Below are 21233 nucleotides of genomic sequence, written 5' to 3'. Positions count from 1 at the left end.
GGCAACAAAAGCCAAAATTGACAAATGGGATCTAATTAAACTAAAGAGCTTCTGCACAGCAAAAGAAACTATCATCAGAGCGAACAGGCAACCTACAAAATGGGAGAAAATTTTTGCAACCTACTCATCTGACAAAGGGCTAATATCCAGAATCACAATGAACTCAAACAAATTTACAAGAAAAAAGCAAACAACCCCATCAAAAAGTGGGCAAAGGACATGAACAGACACTTCTCAAAAGAAGACATTTATGCAGCCAAAAAACACATGAAAAAATGCTCACCATCACTGGCCATCAGAGAAATGCAAATCAAAACCACAATGAGATACCATCTCACACCAGTTAGAATGGCAATCATTAAAAAGTCAGGAAACAACAGGTGCTGGAGAGGATGTGGAGAAATAGGAACACTTTTACACTGTTGGTGGGACTGTAAACTAGTTCAACCATTGTGGAAGTCAGTGTGGCGATTCCTCAGGGATCTAGAACTAGAAATACCATTTGACCCAGCCATCCCATTACTGGGTATATACCCAAAGGACTATAAATCATGCTGCTATAAAGACACATGCACACGTATGTTTATTGCAGCATTATTCACAATAGCAAAGACTTGGAACCAACCCAAATGTCCAACAATGATAGACTGGATTAAGAAAATGTGGCACATATACACCATGGAATACTATGCAGCCATAAAAAATGATGAGTTCATGTCCTTTGTAGGGACATGGATGAAATTGGAAATCATCATTCTCAGTAAACTATCGCAAGAACAAAAAACCAAACACTGCATATTCTCACTGATAGGCGGGAATTGAACAATGAGAACACATGGACACAGGAAGGGGAACATCACACTCTGGGGACTATTGTGGGGTGGGGGGAGGGGGGAGGGATAGCATTGGGAGATATACCTAATGCTAGATGACGAGTTAGTGGGTGCAGTGCACCAGCATGGCACATGTATACATATGTAACTAACCTGCACATTGTGCACATGTACCCTAAAACTTAAAGTATGATAATAATAATAAATAAATAAATAAATAAATAAAAAGAAAAAAAAATACTAGGAGATAAATATTGAGAGATAAAATGCTGGTTTCGAACCAGACCTAACCCATACAGAGTTTACATTCCACACCACTTGTTAAAGGCCCAAAGAATTTTCCTAGATGGGTATAATTTGAGACTACTTAGTCAAAAGAAAAGGTTCTTTTACCTCTCTGAACTGCAAGAACCAGGGTGGCTGACAGAACGCTTCATCTAGAAATTTTGAAAAAAAAAATTAGCATAATCCACATGTCAAGTAGAATCATGCAGCTCTAATTTACTATTATCATAATAAACATAAATTTACTCAGAGAAAAAGATACCTGACAAAAAAAAATTTATCTTTCACAGACTCAAGTAACATAATTAGCACAACATCAAGCTTTCTCCCTAATAACCATTAATTGGAATCTTTTTCAACACACACCAAAAACATGCTGGATTCTTTTTTCAAAAGTAAAAACCAAATTTTATACATAATACATATACATGTGTGTGTATACAAATATAAAAAACAGGGTATATAACTATAAATAGGATATAAATGTGATAAAAAGGAGTATCTAGCAAGCCACAAAATATTCTAATAAATATCTCTTTTTTAAAGGACAGTAGTAGAGTCTGGTAGCAAAGCTTCTCTTTATCATTAATCATTTAGGTAGCTGATATATAAATGTTTTAAAGTGTGGCTTTCATGGAAGACAGCATTAATAATTCAAGACTTTAAAGAACTCAGAAGAAGAGCCCTAAGTCTCAATGGATTTCCAAAACATATATTTAAAAAAATAAAGAATACCTAATTAAGCAGAATATTTAAAAAATATGATAAATACTAAAGATAATTTGGAAGATCCAACTACTCCATCAAAATATAAAGGGAGGCAGCCAAGTAAAACTGATTATTTCAAAGTTTACCATGGCAGCAGAAAAACAAAGATTATACTAAAGGTTTAGGGTGGTTGCTTTTGTATACATGAGCCCAAGAGTCTAACAAGCCCAGGTCTAACATTTATGTTATGCAAATGCCTTCTATATTTGGAACATGAGCCACTAGTTGCTCTGAGAAATACCAGTTGAAATGATAAGAGATATGACCCACCCAGTTTGTAGTCTGGGAACATCTGATAAGATTGACATTAAGATGCAAATGGACACTAACATCTCCTTTAACAGAAATTACTTCCTTTAGGCTAACCCAAGGACATCCCCACTATAATAATCACTCAATCTGTAGGTCCATTGACAGTTGTCTGAACTTTTATGACAACTTGAAATAAAGTTAAATGCAAGTTTACTCTAAGATGAATTAATTGAGATTAACTATATAAAGCGCTTATAAAGATCAGATTAAACTGTTTTGGAATACTCAAATTTTCAGCGTTATTTTTCATATAAATAAATGTAAGTTTTTCACATAAATAAATAAATAATGTTATTTAAAAAAAAAATGAAGACTGTCTGACCTTACTTTCCATGCTATTTGTCTCTAGAACTAATTATTATGTAAGCCACAATTCTTGCTCTTTTTATCAAGTAAAATGGCATAGCTAGCAAAAATAAGCAGCTTCTAACCTAATATTTCCTAAATTAATGTATTAGATTTCCTGTAATTTTTCTACTGAAGGTTTTAGCTTTAAAAAGACAATTATTTTAGTTTCTTATATGTAAAATACACATTGACTCCTCTGGACTACAGAGCATTTGTAACATAAGGGATTTCCTGAGAAGTTCAATGCAGAAGCAGGGCAACTCTGAGGTGTTTTACTGCATTTGACTCTAAAAAGTACAGCTTTAAAAAAAAGTATACCCTTTGTATATCAACCTCAGGAACATAGCACTATACATCCATCTCAAAAGACTGGTTTCTTTGTTCACATATACATGTTAATTAACAGTTTATAGCATATCTACAATTGTCCTAAAAAGCAACATTTTCAAACTATGTTTTACTCAACACCACACCACAGTCCTGTAAGATGGTATTAAAAAATATATAAAATGGGCCAGGCGCAGTGGCTCACGCTTGTAATCCCAATACTTCGGGAGACTAAGGCGGGCAGATCACGAGGTCAGGAGATCGAGACCATCCTGGCTAACATGGTAAAACCCTGTCTCTACTAAAAATACAAAAAATTAGCCGGGCGTGGTGGCGGGCGCCTGTGGTCCCATCTGCTCAGGAGGCTGAGGCAGGAGAATGGCGTGAACCCGGGAGGCGGAGCTTGCAGTGAGCTAAGACTGCGCCACTGCACTCCAGCCTGGGTGACAGAGCAAGACTCCATCTCAAAAAAGGAAAAAATATATATATATAGTATTTATATATATATTTATTTTATTTGTGTATATATATATATGTATGTATATATATATATATATATATATATAAAACGGGCTCAATTGCCAAATAAATTTCAGAAACACTGTACACTACACTTCACCTCTCAGAGATTCATAATACACTTCAGCATAAAAGAGGGTGTGACGGCTGGGCATGTAATCCCAACACTTTGGGAGGCTGAAGCGGGAGGACTGCTTGAAGCTAGGAGTTTGAGACCAGCCTGGGCAACAAAATGAGACTCCATCTCTACAAAAAATAAATTAAAAAACTTAGCTTGAAGCCAGGAGTTTGAGACCAGCTTGGGCAACAAAATGAGACCCCCGCATCTCTACAAATAATAAATTAAAAAACGTAGCCAGGCACCGTGGTGTGAGCCTGTAGTCCCAGCTACTCAGGAGGCTGGAACTTGGGAGTTTGAAGCTGCAGTGAGTTATGATGGTGTCACTGCACTCCAGCCCGGGTAACAGAGTGAGACCCTGTCTCTAAAAAAATAAATAAATAAAAAGGCTGTGACAAGCCCTATCAAACCCAATTCATATCATTTAAGTTAACCTAGCAATTCCCAAATTAATCTGGCCATAAAACTCATTTTCATGGTACGCTTGCCTCAGAGGAAACTATTAGCCCATCAAATACTGATTAGAAAACAATTCTCTAAATAAATCTAGGCAATAATCTTTACTAAATCTCATATAACTAAATTTGCTGGGATAGGTAAGAGAACCTAGGAATAAGTTAGACCCTATTCTCCTAACAAATAGATCTTCAGGTAATTGCTAAAACAGCAACAAGGTGGCATTCTTACTCCTATAAATGGACTCCTAAAAACACTTTGATGAAATAAACTTGAAGTCTCATTAAAGCTTATCTCACCTACAAATTTCTAACAGCATGCTAGAGCAAATTTATTAGCTCAGAAAGGACAACGAATCTGCCACCCCCGGCAAAAAGAGGACTTGTTGTTCTGAGCAATGAGGAAGTAAGAAACTAACACTGAGCACCTAAAAGTAAGCAAGTCAGATCGTTTGCAGTGACTCTCTGATATACACTGTATTTTTACACATGAAGAAACTGAAGATCAGCTACTCTGAGGGTTCAGATCCAAATGCTGAGTACAAAATACCGTTCCCACTGGACTATGTTTCAAATTCCTTCTAACTCCTTTAAAGATTTACATAATTGTACCCCATTGTGACTAAAATCTCATTCCGTTGTGTAATTCTTACCAAGCAGAATAGAGCTCCCCAACTTTTTCTATGTCACAGCACTTTGTAATATTTTCCTAGACTCTGGGGAAAATGGATGAAGCAGCCTGTGGGCAGGCCATGCACAGCCCCTCCAAGGAGAAGGGAATGAGGACACTAGCACAAGTGCTCAGCTCATCAGCTGAGAAGCTCTAATATGAAACAGTACAAACAAAAAAATTCAACTTGTTAGCTGTTTCCCCCCCACTGCCTGTTTCCACCCTTAAAAATAAATGCCAAAATTAAACAAAAACCACATGCAACATTACTACTGAAGGAAAAAACCAAAACAAGAAGTTCAAACCATTTGAACAGGAGAAGGTGACACAGGAGAAACTAAGGGATCCGGATGGTGCAGTTGAAACATCTCAGGTTTAAACTTCGCATTGGCTATCTTCACACATTCCTCAAGCGTTGTGATGAATGTGTTACACGTGGCACTAAGCAGAGAAGAGGCTTCATTCATGTTCTGAAAAATTACACAAAGACTTGAACAGATTTGCATACAACTACATGGAATCATATACAACTTTATCATTAAATAATAAGACATCTCCAACAGACACATTACTGTGTTATGTTCAAATTTATTTAAAATACAGTACCTTAGAAAATTAAGCTAGGGCAAAAAAAAAAAAAATTAAAACATCTATGTATAAGAAATGCCTGTCTCCTAAACAATGTATGAAACTAGATTCTAAGAAAAAATAAGTTTTGCATTTAATTATCATATTGAAAAACTGTGTACAAAAATTTATCTTAGAGAAATCTAACCTAAACAGTAATTTTCATTTTCCCAAAAGTGGACACAGACATGGAATACCCTTAGAGTTAATTAGTGGCAGTACAATTCATGCCTACCCTGTACCTATTCTCCCACTTCTTCCTTGATAGAGTAAAAACCCCAATTTTGTTCAGGATCGCAAAGTGCCCTGATCCTGGGGGATGAATAGAGACTGATCTAAGCTAGCCATGGCTATTCCAACACTCTTTACTAAATGCTCATTTTGTCCTAGTTTCCTTTGAGCCAGAAAAAAAAAAAAAAGATGAGAAGTCAGCTAGGGAATTTCTGGGATTTTTGTTTCCCGATTCAAAACCAAGCACAGCAAGTTGAGAAGGACTCTCTCTACCCTGGCAACCCCACTGCCTCCTGCCTTTTTGTGAGCTTGACAGTCATCTTGACACCTGGGGCATTAGGAGAAAAACTCAACACACCAAGAATGGCAGAGTGGAAGGATGGAACAAGCCTGGGTCCCTAATACTGTCACTGAGCTGCTGTAGCAAATGTGAGAGCAACTACCTCCAGGAAGCTTGTGGTCAGTTTGTCCTTGGGCTTCTTACACAAGATTCCTCCCCAACAGGAGAAGGCCACAGAAGAAATAGGAAGATTCCTTGCCCCATTTCTACCAAGTTAGGCAAAAAGGGACAGGCAACATGCTGGCCTTTCACCCAGAGAGTGGTATAGCTCACTGGTCCTATTTTACCATGAAGAATGAGCCTATTATAGCCGGATCCTACTAATCTGAGTTTTGATTCCTAAGTCACTATTCTGAGAAGGATTTGTTTTAAGTTATTTCATAAAGATAAGTTATCAACTCTCATAGTTGAAGCAGGGACCTTATTACCAAAAAAAAAGAGAATAGCAGCTGTCCAGTGAATTTATGCCGCTAGCCTGGAGAACAAAGCCTGGAATGCTTCTTCCCCACTCCAACCTCCAAATTATCAGACTGGCTGCAAAGACAAGCCTTGACCCCTGGAGAAATATGCTACTTCATGTTCTTCTCTGGCCACACAGACACAACCAAGAAGATGCTACAGATTTCCAGATAGTATACAGTAGGCAGAACCCATAAAAGCTGAAAATAACTCAATGTGAAAATGCCTATCATCTTATGGAATGACTGAGGATCCCCCCAGAGTACTCCAAAGCATAACCACACGTGAAGAGATCCTCTTTGCTCTACCTCTGCACTAGGAGATGAATGATTCTCATCATGGTGAACAAATTCCTGTATCGTATGAACTTGCTGCATTAAGAGGTCACAGTAGAGGCGAAGTTCAGACATTTTGGTTTTCAGCGATTCACTGGTTTCACTTATTTCTGAAAAGAATATACATAAATATACAGTTAGATCATTTTCATATTCTTTGGGCAATGTAACAAAGTGTAATCATTTAAAAAAGCAATGAATATAAATACCTATAGCTCAAGAAATGTGAGACCTTGGAAATAGGATACAAGAGCCCTAAGGAAACATCTTCTCTTTAGATAATTGGGAAAAAGCTGACAGTTACATGCCTGCCATGTTTAGGTGATTTCCAGAGATAGGATGATGACCACTGGATGTTTTATACAGGATATTTCCATTCCATTACTCATCTTCCATTTAAAAAGTGCTTGGTTTTTTGTGAATTGCTTTTTTATTTTGTCCTTTATACATTTTTTCCAGTTCTGATGTTGGTTTTTCTCTTAACAATATAAACTGATAGTCTGTAAAAGTTCTTACAAATTAAAGATAGTAATCTTTCCTCTATCTTATATACTGCAAATACCTTATCCAGATCTGTTAGCTTCCTTTCAGTTTTCTTTATTTTGGCTTACAGAAGTTTAAATTTTTATGTAATTAAAACTATGGTATATAAACATTCATTCATTTTCTTCTGTTCCTTTCAGTTTCATTTTCACATTATACTATTTTCAAAATTTTTTATTAAGAGCATACTTTCTTCCTTAGTATCTCCAGACAAACTAAACATCCAGCCATAATCTCAGCCACTCACAAGCCAACACCTTTTAAATTAGAAGTATAAGCTACAGAGGAGGAAAATTCATAGAGTAAATTTCTGGTGCTTCTCCACACTCCCTGGGCCAGGCCCCAGTGGTCTTGCTCTCTGGTCCTAGCCACAAAGCCACTTTTGCCAGAATGGACAAAGCAGCTCTATCTGCGCATTTAATCTAACCTAAATCAATTCCTGCTCACATTTAAGCCTATTCTTTCTCCTTTTTAAAAAAAACTGTGGTAAAGTATACATAAACATAAAATTTACTATTTTAACCACTTTTAAGTATTCACTTCAAAATGTGGCATTAAGTACATTCGTATTTGTAAAATCATCACCACCATCCATCTCCAGAACGTCTTCATCTTCCCCAGCTGAAGGTCTGTACCCACTAAACACTAACCCTATTTCCACTTCCCCCTGGGCCCTGGGAACCAACATTCTATTTTCTGTCTATATAAGTATGACTGCCCTGGGTATTTCATATAAGTGGAATCATAGACTATGTGTCCTTCTGTGATTAGCTTTTTTTACTTATTGTAATGTCTATAAGGTTCATCCACAGTGTAGCATGTGTCACAATTTGCTTTTTAAAGCTGAGTAATATTCTATTGTATATTTTGTTTATCCATTTGTCTACCAATGAACATTTGGGTTATTTCCATTTTTTAGCTATTGTGAATATTCATTCCTTCTTATCCTACCTGTAGCTATATTCTGTAATGTTTTCATAGATTTCAAAATTGTTATAAATTCAATCCTTAGCCTTCATTTCTCAATGCCTATAATTTACTTGCTTTCACTAATGTAATTAATTTGTATTTAATTATAAAAGTAATACATACTTAATAAAAAATTTTGAAAAATAGAAAAAATATAGAAAAGAAAAATCAAATAACTGTACTATGGTTTGAATATGGTTTGTTTCTAGCAAAACTCATGTTGAGGCTGGGTCCCCAGTGTGGCAGTGTTAGGAAAGTAGTACTTCTAACAAATGATTAGGTTGTTAAAGGGGATTCATACCTTCCTCAAAGGAGTGAGTGAGTTCTCAACCTCTTGGGACTAGATTAGTTACTATGAGAGCGGGTTGTTACAAATCGAGGCTGCCTCTTGGGTTTGATCTCTTTCTGCACACGCCCGCATTCCCTTGCTTCCTCCGCCATGCTATAATGCAGCATGAGGCCCTCACCAGAAGCCAACTAGATACAGCTGCCCAATCTTGAACTTCCAGCCTCTAGGGCCATGAGTCATACCTCTTTTCTTTATAAATTACAGTCTCAAGTATTGTGTCAAGGCAACAGAAAACGAACTAAGACAAACTATAATCTCGCTATCAAGAAATTGTCATTTTCACATTATATCTGTATATAGTTGAACTAATAACATAAATCATTTGCTTTGCTTTCAGTTTCTAAAATTCTTTTTGAATTGGCAATATGCGTACATGGTAAAGTCAAAAGATACCAAAGGGTATATACAGTGACAAGTGAGTCTCCTTCCCACAAATTCCACTTCCAAAGGTAACAATCTGACCAATTCTTACATACCTTTCCTAAGCCAGCCAATGAATACTAACAATATACATAATTCTGAATCCTGCTTTTTTCAATGATCATTTAACCTTGGGCATTTTCTCACATTGAAATTCCTTTTCAACATCTTACTGTCTATATATCAGCCAGTGAAAGCACGAGTTTAGGCTGGGCGCAGTGGCTCACGCCTGTAATCCCAGCACTTTGGGAGGCTGAGACGAGCAGATTACCTGAGGTCAGGAATTCGAGACCAGCTTGGCCAGCATGGTGAAACCCCGTCTCTACTAAAGATACAAAAATTAGCCAGGCGTGGTAGCAGGCGCCTGTAATCCCAGCTACTCGGGAAGCTGAGGCTGGAGAATCGCTTGAACCCAGGACGCAGAGGTTGCAGTAAGCCGAGATCGCGCCATTGCACTCCAGCCTGGGCAACAGAGCGAGACTCCAACTCAAAAAAAAAAAAAAAAAAAGAAAGCAAGAGTTTATTGAGCCATTCCCCTAAATTTATAGCTTTTACAAAATGTTTACTATGATAAAGATATATGTAAATCTACATTTCTAATTATTTCCTTGGGATAGATACTAAAAGTGGACAGGCTAATTTAGTTATATTTATATTTATATTTAAGAAAGTACTCTCACCACAAGGGAAAAGTTTATAGTTACCTTTTTCTTTTTTAGTCCTTGTATCAGTCAAACATGCTTTGGAGCTCCCCAGAGCGACCAGCCACCTCTGTCTTTCAGCTGCATTCACTGCCTTCATGTAGAAATGCTGCTCTCCAGGAATGATTAATTCCATTCTTGTGTTGTCTGCTGAATGAACTATGATGATAAACAAAGGGGAAATACAGTTATAGACTTAAGTAATTTAAGGGTAATCAAATAATCATCTAATCACACAGTATCAGATGCTTCATACACCTAAAACATTGAACTATCATTCATGATGCAGGCAGTGCTGCTCCCTGAGGGGCCACCCAGTAGCACTCCCCAAATCAACATTCTCATATAGACCCAGGGTGACAATGGTGCCAAAGCGATGACAGAGTATGAAAAAGAAAACAGGGACATACTAACTACTGAGAAGTGAGAGCCCCCCCACCTTGGGGCCACTTATCCTATTAAATACAACTGCAATGAATATTACACTATCACACATTTTTTACTGATTTCCTTAAAAACAAAGTCTTTGTTTTCATATATAGTGCCTGACACATAGAAGGAATGTAATAAATGACAACTACACCCACCTTCTATCAGAAAAGTAACTCTATGATATGCCCTTAATTATGGATCACAGCATAACACATGGAAGGCATGTATATTTTGAAGACATTAATCTCTTCCCCTCTTTCTACCTCTTCTCCTGCACACACACACTTCCTTTGATGCTCTGAGAAAAGAGAGCTAATCAGGAATTATGATGAGCCAATCCCAAGTCTTTGTTGTAAAACAAAATTTGTGTTAAGCTGTCATTCATCAACAAATATTTACTCAGCTCAGAGCAGTGCTAGTAGAAGAGAAGATAGAGGGGAAGAAAAAAGATGTCTTTGCTTCTATATAGTTGACAATTTAACCAAGAAACAAACTGACACACCAAAAACAATCAGAATACATATATGTTTAACTCTTTGGTGCAGAGATTTCTTGTGTAATTATGACAGAAAGTAATTTAAAAAGGCTTCAAGAAGAAGGGTTTGATGAAAGCAAGATTTGGTTAAGAAAATGAATGAGACAAAGCTTAAATGAGAAAATAAACACAGAATGTACTGAGAATATTAGGAAACAAGCATAAATAGAGGCTTCCATTGTAGTGCAAAGTAATATTCATACTCGTTTAGCCAGTATAGTGGTGCAAGCAGGTACTCCCAGCACCTGTAGACCCAGCAACTTGGGAGGCAGAAGGCTGAGGCAAGAGAATCGCTGGAGCCCAGTACAGGCTGCAGTGAGCTACTATCACATCACTGCACTCAAGACTGGGCGACAGAGCAAGACCCTGTCTCAAAAAAAAAAGAAGTAAAAGAAAAGAAAAAAAATCCATATTCATGAATGGACAAGCTGGGAGGAGCCAAATTATGAGGGTCCCAGCAAAATCTGGCAGAAGCCCCAACTTAAATAATTAATTGCTATAAATATTGACCAGATGTTTAGTGTATTACGGCAAGTAAGTGCCACAGAAACGTTGCTATCTTATTATCCTACTTATATGGGCCATTCTTAGTTGCAGACACTGAAACATACAACCATGCAACAATCAATTATGAATGCAAAAGATTTCTAGGCTAGGGTAAAACTACTGAGCTCCTAAAGCTATAAGAGTAACTCTTCCTTGCTACTTGCCAATACTAGTGAAAGCACCAATACCTACTTTAAAAGAAAGCAATGCTCTAATTTCTAATGATGTTGCTACAAGATGAAACTAAAATAAGATGACTCATTTTTAAACATACCAGAATTTATGTATCCAATCAAGGGTGGTCCCCTCCAAAGTTGTCACCTGAAAAGGCAACAAACTTAAAAATGATGCTTCCAAAACATCAGAAAAGATGGACGAGACCTCTAAACACAAAACTACAAAACATTACTGAGAGAAATTAAATATCTAATTAAACAGAGTTAATGGAACAGAAGACTCAATATCATCAAGAATATAATTCTCCTCAAATTGATCTGTAGATTCAATACAATTCCAAACATTCCAGCAGATAGCTGTGGAAATTTATAAGCAAATTCTAAAATCTGTAAGCAAATGCAAAGGGCTTACAATAGCCAAGATAGTACTGAAAAAGAACTAAAGTTAGGAGACTTTGGCTATCATATACAAAGAGAATAAAGCTAAAGAAATTAAGACAATGTAATATCCGCACAAGGATTAACAACAACAACAACAACAAAAAAAAAAAGAAAACAGGGCCACAGAACAGAATACACAGTCAAGAAAAAGACTCACACATACGTGGTCACTTTGACAAAGGTATCCCCATGGTGCGGTGGGGGAAAGGTTGCTATCAAGTCAAGTACAGACCTAATACAGACCTAAGTATAAAAGGTAAAACAATAAACATTCAAGAAAGTAACACAGAATATGTCTTCAGTGGGTCATAAAAGGATCCAATAAAAGAAATTAACAAATTGGATTTCATTGAAATGAAGAACCTCTGTTCCTCAAAAGGTATCATGAACAAAATGAAAATATAAACTACACAGTGGAAGAAAACATCTGCAACACACTCATCCAGACTATACAAAGAACTCCTACAAATCAACATGAAAGATAGCCAAAGTTAGAAAATGGGCCAAAGACTTGAAAGAGGACTTCAAAAGAAGACAACATTCAACCTTTTTTTTTTCCTTTTTGTGGAGACAGGAGTCTCATTTTGTTGCCCAGGCTGGTCTCGAACTCCTGAGCACAAGCAATCTGCCTGCCTTGGCCTCCCAAACTGCTGGGATTACAGACATGAGCTAACACTCCCGACAAGAGGACATTCAAATGGCTAACATCTAAAAAAGTATTCAACATCATTAGTTATTGAAGAAATGCAAGAAAAAAACCACCATGAGATACCACTACAAACACCAGAAATATTCTGAATTTTTAAAATGGATAACACCAAGTTTTGGCAAAGATGCAGAACAACTGGAATTCTAATGCTCTGATCGATTGCAGAAAAAATTTATATAATCACTTTGGAAAACATCTGGCATTATCTGTGAAAAAGATTATTGGCCAGGCACAGTGGCTAACGCCAGTAATTCCAACACTTTGGGAGGCCAAAGCGGGCAGATTGCTTAAGCTCAGGAGTTCAAGACCAGCCTGGTTTTTGCAACATGGTGAAACCCCATCTCTACAAAAAACATAAAAATTAGCTGGGCATAGTGACATGTGCCTCTGGTCCCAGCTACTCATGAGGCTGAGGTAGGAGGATCACCTGAACCCAGGAGGTGGAGGCTGCAGTGAGCCATGATCACACCACTGCATTCCAGCCTGAGCAACAGAGTGAGAACCTGTCTCAAAAAAAGACAAAAAAAGAAAAGAAAAGAAAAAAAAGATTCTCTTCTTGACCAAATTTTAGTCAGGCTCATTTGAATCCTGTACTCACCTAGGCTTCCTTCTCCATGCTTGTAGAATCCAGTTTTAGCAAGAATCCTACTAAGTCAGTTTAGCCAGAATCCCCTAACAACATATTTCATCACCCGCCCTTGATATCTGACCACATTCTTCATTCCCTACCATCTCCCGGCAATGTCTGATCACCCTGGCCTCAGCCTGCCTTCAGCAAGAATCCTGTTAGGTCAGTTTAGCCAGAATCCCCCCACTTACCTTTTAGTAACTTTCCCTCCACTGACACCATCTCCCCCTAACGCTGCTCCTTGGCTATAAATTCCCACTTTTCCCTGTACTTGGAGTTGAGCCCAATTTCTCTCCTCCAATGCAATAGTCCCTACATCTATCACAATAGTGCTAAATAAAGTTTGCCATACCATTTCAACGTGTCAAGAGTACTTTTTTCTTTAACATCTATTAAAGCTGCAAGTATGAATATTCAATGCCTTAGCATTCCACTCCACTTCTAGAGATACACTAAGCAGAAATGCACACATGTTCAATAAATGTGTAAGAATGTTTATGGCAGCTTTAGTCACTGTAGTCCCAAAACGGAAATAACCCAAAAATCCTTCAGTACTAGAATGGATACCAAAATTGTGAGATATTCACACAATGGAATACTATACAATGAGAATGACTGAACTACTGTTACACAGAACAATATAGATAAATTTTACAAACATGATGTTGAGTAAAAGAAGCCAGACACAAAAGAAAATACTGAATTATTCCATTTATAAAACGTTAAAAGTAAGACAACACTTATGTATGGCAATTAAAGTCAGATTAATGGCTACCTTTCAGGAAGACTGTTTGATAGCTATGACCCAGAGCTCACCACGTCAAAGGAAACACACTTCATGAAGGACAAGTATTCAAGCTAGAGTGGAGAAATGAAAACGACCAGGAGAGAGTTGAACAGTCACTCCCCTGGTGCTCTAGTTTTTCCTTCATTCTCTTTGAAGAATTCAGTCCTTTTCACTGCCATTTTATCTGATTTCGCCTCCACCCCACACACTCCAACCACACACACAAATGAATCAATGGTCCATAAAATCTTCCTTCATGAAAATTACAGCAGGACCTACTGCTTTATTTCTCCCCTTTTGGAAGAAAAGGAAACCATCTCTATCACCCAGAGGAACTTACCTCCAAATTCAGCAAAGAACCAGAGTTTATGACTCCAACTTCATACCTTATCAAAACCCTACAGAGATGGCCCCATCATCTTTAAAGTTCAGCCTCCAACTTTTACGATATCTTTCTATTAATTACAACAATAATGAAATAGAATGCTTATAGACTGAAGGTGGACACTAAAGTAGTATCCACAAGAAATTGTCAAATCCAAATTGGAAGACTAGCAAAAGTTATTTCCATTCAAAATACATTTGTAGAGGGAGAATTATCAAAAACTGTGTTTAATTGTGTTAACTGTGATGAAATGCCACTCCTGACTGCTAAGAATATAAATGGTATTAGATGATCCCTACGTGGTTAGAAATGCCTTTTTTCCTCTTGTCTGGAGTATGCTGAAGAACCCTTGACTATCTAACCTCCAATTCCTCTAATTCTGTATATTCACTTACCTTTAATTTCACAAACTGCCATCTTTATGCTTCCTTTGCTCCCTTTGCAAACATCATCTTGTGAATCATAGTAGGATAAGATTCCATTATCTAAAACAAACCAACGAGGCTGCCAACCTAAAAAGACCATAAATAACAAAAGGTCAATTGGAAAGACATTACTTTCACCACATAGAAAACTGTGATTTCAAAACCTGCCATCCACATTATTTCTTGGCTCTCAAATAACATTCTGACAATGAAATTTTCAATCACCAAGCCTTACCAAAAATGTTTTTGCATCAGTCTCCACTTTATTGGGAGAGGTTTCTGGAGCAATCTCCAGAGCAGCAAAAACACAGGGAGTAATACTTCTAATTCTAGCTCACAGTATTCTCATTAACAACCCATAAGGCCCATCCTCAGTAATAGCCCTAAACCGGGTATAGCATAACTGCCCTCTTTTCCTAAAAAGGAACAGAGTTGGGGTTATGATATTATGGGAAAAGCCATGGAAGACAAGGGTTCTAGCCTTACCTATAGTATCATTCTTTAATGGATAATCATACCCTGGGGACGAATCTTTTCATTTCAATAAATCTCTAAAATTCCCAGTCCCTAAAATGTGTAGGTTGAACAAGATGACCTCTCAGATGCCACCTAGCCCTCTAATTCTGCAATGTGCCTCTTATAAAATACATATTTCTAAGCAAACTCCCTTAAACACAGTGAGTGCTAAATGAATTCCAATCTCTTAAATAGAAGCTACATACCCTATGGTGAGAACACAGATTCCCCATATAACCCCCTCCTCCCTTGTCTGCAGCTGCACAGCTAGGGTAGAAATCCTAGAAACTGCAATTGTTCGATTGATATTTATTCAGTGACTAGAGCTCACATCTATCACAGACTTGGCTCCATGCCAAAGCTGGTGACAAGGATGATGGCTTTCCTTGGCACCCAATTCCCACTCCTCTTTGAAGCCAAACTTGGTGTTCCCTGGAGTCTTATCAAGCATGCTACTAATTTACAACAGCTCACTGACTATTAACATGGTGACCATGCTGGGGGCAGTGTGACTGTCCTTGTTCTTTCCGTGACTATTAAATAACAATTCAGCACAAGTGTTCATGGCTAAAATGTACATTTTAAACCATGGGTGTTCATATCCTGGTCACTTTTGCCATAGCCTGCCACATGATTAATTTGATCTTTCCAGGGTCAGATAGTGCCAAGAGGGGAGATGGGTCAATCATCCTTACACTTTAATACAGATCCAGGACTTAATTCCCCAAAAGGATTTATCTGTAACACTTTTGAAATGACAACACTGAGTCATCAGAAAAATTAAATTTTACTTTGTAACCTTGTTTAGGAAGGCAGGGAATGCAGTAATACAGTTCAGAAAGACAGATATCTAAAGCAACTAAAAACCAGCAACTTTCAGGTTCCTGGAAGATTCCTTTTTATGAAACAACAGAGTATTCCCTAGTGAGACCTAAACAAATTAGAAGGTAAGTTATTTTGGTACATGGACTTTATCTTGTTCATCACTGCATTCCCAGCAACTAGAATGGTGCCTGGCACATAATAGGTACCAAAAAAATCTATTTCTCAAGTGACTGAATAAATAAATGAATGAATGAATACCCCAAAAGTGATATTTCAGGGATTGTTGCTGTTGTTGTTGTTTTGTTTGGTTTTTTGAGACAGGATCTCACTCTGCTGCCCAGGCTGAAGTGCAGTGGCTTGAACATGGCTCACCACAGCCTCGACCTCCTAGGCTCAAAAGGTCCTCCCACCTCAGCCTCCCAAGTAGTTAGGACTATAGAAATGCCACCATGCCTGGCTAATTTTTTAATTTTTTATAGAGATGAAGTCTCACCATGTTGCCCAGGCTGGTCTCAAATTCCTGGACTCAAGTAATCCTGCCACCTTGGCCTCCCAAAGTGCTAGGATTACAGGTGTGGGCCAACACACCCTGCAGATATTTCCTATTAACCATGAGAATATAAACATACAATATATCTTTGAGAGTATATTGTATTGATCATGCATGGAAATGATAAAAACATTATCTTTCCAAACACTAATTTACCTTGTCAAACAAATTATAAGCAGGGGGTGGTGAAAATACATTCCTCCACCCAGGTCTAGTGTGCCTATAGGACAAATTATGATCTTGCAAGCCTGCGGTACTGCAATTCAATATCTCTTTAAAACAAATATTGGGCAAAATGATTCATTTAGAATTTGCAGCAACGTGAAAGGTGAGTGGTTGAACACATTAATATAATCAAGCCTGTTAATTATCTCTACACATTTTTTGAAGAAATATTTAATAAAACAATTTCTAATTGATTCACACACATACAACAGAGGGTAATATCTGTGAAAAAGATTCACAGGTATTCCCTTTTTAAAATTCTTTTTTTAAAAAAAATTCTTTTTATCTCAAACTAAATATTACTGAAATTCTTACTCTCTACAAAGGATTCTCAAGTAACACTTTTTTTTTTTTTTTTTTGAGATAGAGTCTCGCTCTGTCACCAAGGTTTGAGTGCAGTGGTGCAATGTGGGCTCACTGTAACCTCTGCTTCCCAGGCTCAAGTAATTCTCATGCCTCAGCCTCCCAAGTAGCTAGGACTACAGGTGCACGCCATCATGCCTGGCTAATTTTTTGTAATTTTTGTAGGGACAGGGTTTCGCCATGTTGGCCAGGTTGGTCTCAAACTCCTGACCTCAAGCTATCTGCCTGTCTCAGCCTCCCAATGTGCTGAGATTACAGGCATGAGCCACCGTGCCTGAACAACACTATCATTACACTTAAAGATCACTTAGTATGAACAGCTGCTCATCCTTATGACCTAAGATGAACTAAAATTAATAATCAGCACACCATCGACCCAAATTTAACTTTTAAAAATGAAATTTTCCAAACAAAAGATCTCTTTCCAACCAGCTTCTACAATGCATACTAGAAGTTGACTAAATGCCCTGCAAAGACTAAAATCTAAATCACATGTGGTTAAAAGCTCAACCTCTGGTTATTTAGTACCATAGGAGATGAGGAAATCGCCACCAAGCCCAGGTTTCATCTCAACTCTTAAATTATGACTCATCTCAGTAATGGCCCAATGGTTCCACAACACCATGCTTAGGAACACTTGCAATGAGATGAGCATTTGCATCTCAAAGCATACAAGCTAATGTCTTTTTTTTTTTTTTTTTTTTTTTGAGACAGGACCTCGCTCTGTTAGCCAGGCTGAAGTGTGTGCGTACAATCATAGCTCACTGATCCTAGCTCACTGCAGACTCCATTTCTCTAGCTAAAGCAATCCTCTCACCTCCGCCTCCTCAGTAGCTGGGACTACAGGCATGCACCACCACACCTAGCTATTTTTTGTTTTGTTTTTTTTTAGTAGAGACCACGTCTCCCTATGTGGCCCAGGTTGGTCTTGAGCAAGCAATCCTCTCATCTCCGCCTCCCAAAGTGCTGGGATTACAGGCGTGAAGCACTCTACTGTCTTTAACAGTTAACACTATACCTCAACCAAACAGTATAACTGCTCTCACAATGGCCAAAATGAAAATGCCCAATAAAAAATATTTATCTAACTTTTAAATGTTTCCCGTTAAAACATGTCACATAGAAATAAATTGACTTTTTAGTTTGAACAAAATAAAACATCTGTGTATCATAAATGTTAAAAGCATTTGCTGCTATAAATCTGGCTTTAGCATTCTAATAAATCAAAAAGCAGGTATAACTGTAGCTCAGTGCTTATGCCTTAAAAAGTTTATGTGCACATTTTGCACAAGATCAGGTGGACACAAGTCGAGAGTACCACACAATTACTGAGGGATGTGATACTTTTGGCAGAGCGAAGAAGTGGGCAGCAAGTCATGATTTGCCTATTATGCTAGACCCCCCAAAAAAATCTGTTTACTGTTCAAATTTATGTTAAAACCATCTTCTCACTTAGTGAGGTCATGGAATTCTGGAGTTGGAAGGCATGTCCGGGGCAAAACAGCTAATCACCCTGGCCTTATCAGACTGAGGTCCTGAAAGAATAACTGACTTGCCTTCATTGTTGGTTGATGGCAGAGATTGGACTACAACTCAAATTTAAGGAGCTTTTAAATAAGCCTATAGGCTGCCTGTCATGGAAAGGGGCCCTTTCCTGCTGGTCTCTCATTTCTCAAAAGTTCTTCCTTCCAACTCACTGCACGGGTGAAAGTGACTTGCCTGTTCCCCTTCTGTGTATTGGCACTTTCTTCCACTATTTCTCACAGTTAACAGAATTCCCCAACGTAAGGATACTTCATTGACAATCCCTAAGAGAATATTATCTGGCGACAGCTTCCAAAATCATGCTCGCTAAGCTTGAACAACCTCAACAAGACAACTTTAAATAAAATGTTAAGTAAATTAAAAGAAATACAAAAAAGAGTTCTTAAAATTAAATCTTGTAGTTGAAACAATTAAAGGGTCCATTCCAGTCCAATACTCGGACAAGTCAGTTATTAACAAAATGCTCTTAAAGTATGAATACTAAGTGTGAATAAGGACGGAGATCGCAACAACACATGTAGGGTGACTGAGAATTGTTCCAGAGGCTACAGGAGGCAAGGATTAGTATTATTACACTAGCAAAGAAGTGGCAGGTGCACTTCCCAACCTCTAGAAGGTGCGCAGCCTCAAACCCTCCCCTGAAGAGGCCAGAAGGACTCAACTAGCCCTGGAATCGAGTAGAGCGAATTCGCTCTGAGGGTCCGCGGAGGCCAGACGGAGGAAGAGGAGCCCCGACCCGCCTTCTCAGCAGCCTCCTGCCTAAGCTCCTCCAAGCCCCCCGCCTCTCCCCTCATCCCTCATCACACGAGCCCCCATACCTGTGAGATAGTTGGTCCACTTGTACAAAACCCCCTCCATGCTTCAGAGCCCCACACCGCGCATCCTCCCGGCCCGGCGCCGGCCGCGGTGATGGGGTAGGCGCGGGGCCTGAGGCAGCCCCTCCCGGCCCGCCCGGGCCCCCTCCGCCGGCGCCCGCCGCCGGCACGAAGCCGCTTTCTGCCTGCGCGCGCCGCAGGGACGTGGCGGCCCTTAGAGGCCGGGACAGCGGGCGCAGCGTGGAGCTTGGGGGCCGCGAGGCGCGGGCCCAGACATCCCCGGGTAAGCCTCGGCGGCGGCGGCCGCAACAACGGCAAAAATGCGACCGCGACCGGCCTCCTGCTCGCGCTTCCGCGGCCCGGCTGCTCCCTCCGGCGCCCCGGCTCTGCCTCTTTCTCGCCTGCCTTCCTTCCCCCTGGGCTCCCCGTTTGTTTTCATTGACCCCGACGTCGATTTCACTTCCTGGATGAAAGGGGCCGGATCGTCCCGGGAAACCCCTCCCCGGCGGCGGGGCTGAAGGAGCGGGCGCGGCCTGCGGCCTCGCCGCCTAGCCGGAGGCTGCGCGAGGAGGGCGGGCCGGCGCGTCACACCCTCGGCCTGCCAGCCAGGGCCGCCTTTACTCCTCCCACGGGCCGGTGGCCAACAGTCCCGAGGCTCCCAAGTCTCCTTGGCCGCCAAGGCCCAGGCTGACCGCCCCCGGGGGCGGGGGCCGAGGCCTTCGAGCTCCGCTGCGCGCGCAGCCCCGGTGCCTACCCAAGGAGGAGCTGCCCGGACACTCATCCCGCCTGCACTTAGTTCTCTCGGGTTTTCCTGTTTTTTCTTCAAAAATACATAATATCCTGTTTTTTCATGAAATCTTGTTTTTATTTTACATAAAATCCTGTTTTGTCTTCAAAAATACATAAATAAAAGCCTTCCTATTTGTTTGCTTCGTATTTTCCTCATATTCAAGGGGTCTGAAATTATCTCCTAGGAAGGCAATGTGCAGCAGACGGGGTCCTCTGACAAGGAATGGCGAGGGCCCCCAAGGAACTGTCATCACGCCGATAACCTTGGATAGCCACAATTTTATTTAGAATATAAAACATGGAACTCGACTTCGGAATTTTATTCTAGAAATGGGGACTTCCCCCTAGCTTTTATGATTTTTGAAACTCCTGCTTGGATGCAATCGTCATCTTGCATAATCGACAGTAATTTTCAGGTTTATGGAATTTTGCAAACTTTAAGCAAAGCACAACAATCAGGCTCAGTGCTGCGGCTTTTCTTCGCATCACGGAGGTGGAATAGCACCTCTACTCCCAGAACTTAATCCAGGCGAATGCAGAAGGCCTTTGCTGGTTTTCTGGTTTGGGTAGTCTTTGGGTAGTCACTTGGAAACAAGGCGAATTGATGGATGGATAGAGTGATGAATGGATATGTAATAAATATAATATAGTTCAATGACAGGATCTAGGTGGTGGGTGTAGGAGAGTTTACTGTAAAATTCAACTTTTCTGTGTATTTTAAAGGTTTTCATACTAAAATTGGTGGTGAGGGGGTGTTGTCACACAGATGTGACCAAATCCCTGCTGCGTATTAGCTGTGAGATTGGGACAACATGCCCAATACTCAAGTTTTCTTATGTGGAAAATTACGTATCCCATGGGATTGGTATAAAAAAGTCAAAAGAACATTCCCCGCACTACCAGAGGCCCTCGAATCAAGGGCGGCCCCGAGT

General features: G+C 39.5%; 1 protein-coding gene across 2 annotated transcripts in view; it reads right to left on the bottom strand.

The window, feature by feature from the left end:
• Positions 1–20199, bottom strand: part of PLEKHA3 (pleckstrin homology domain containing A3) — a 30796-nt gene extending 10597 nt beyond the window's left edge. The window contains exons 1-6 of one of the 2 annotated variants that reach the window (XM_054478279.2): positions 19516–20199; positions 14644–14760; positions 9613–9768; positions 6601–6737; positions 4941–5105; positions 1227–1270 (exon numbers count right to left, since the gene is read on the bottom strand). In XM_054478279.2, coding sequence (XP_054334254.1) covers positions 1227–1270; positions 4941–5105; positions 6601–6737; positions 9613–9768; positions 14644–14760; positions 19516–19555 — 659 coding nt within the window. In that variant the 5' untranslated portion in view covers positions 19556–20199. Of the gene's footprint in view, positions 1–1226; positions 1271–4940; positions 5106–6600; positions 6738–9612; positions 9769–11396; positions 11444–14643; positions 14761–19515 lie in introns of those variants that run through there. The other variant, XM_054478280.2, reaches the window with a different exon arrangement.
• Between the last annotated feature and the right edge of the window lie 1034 nt (positions 20200–21233).

This window comes from Pongo pygmaeus, chromosome 11, assembly GCF_028885625.2.
Source record: "Pongo pygmaeus isolate AG05252 chromosome 11, NHGRI_mPonPyg2-v2.0_pri, whole genome shotgun sequence".
Taxonomy (NCBI): domain Eukaryota; kingdom Metazoa; phylum Chordata; class Mammalia; order Primates; family Hominidae; genus Pongo; species Pongo pygmaeus.
Note: the sequence above shows the minus strand (reverse complement) of the source record. Positions and strands in the feature narration are given on the sequence as shown.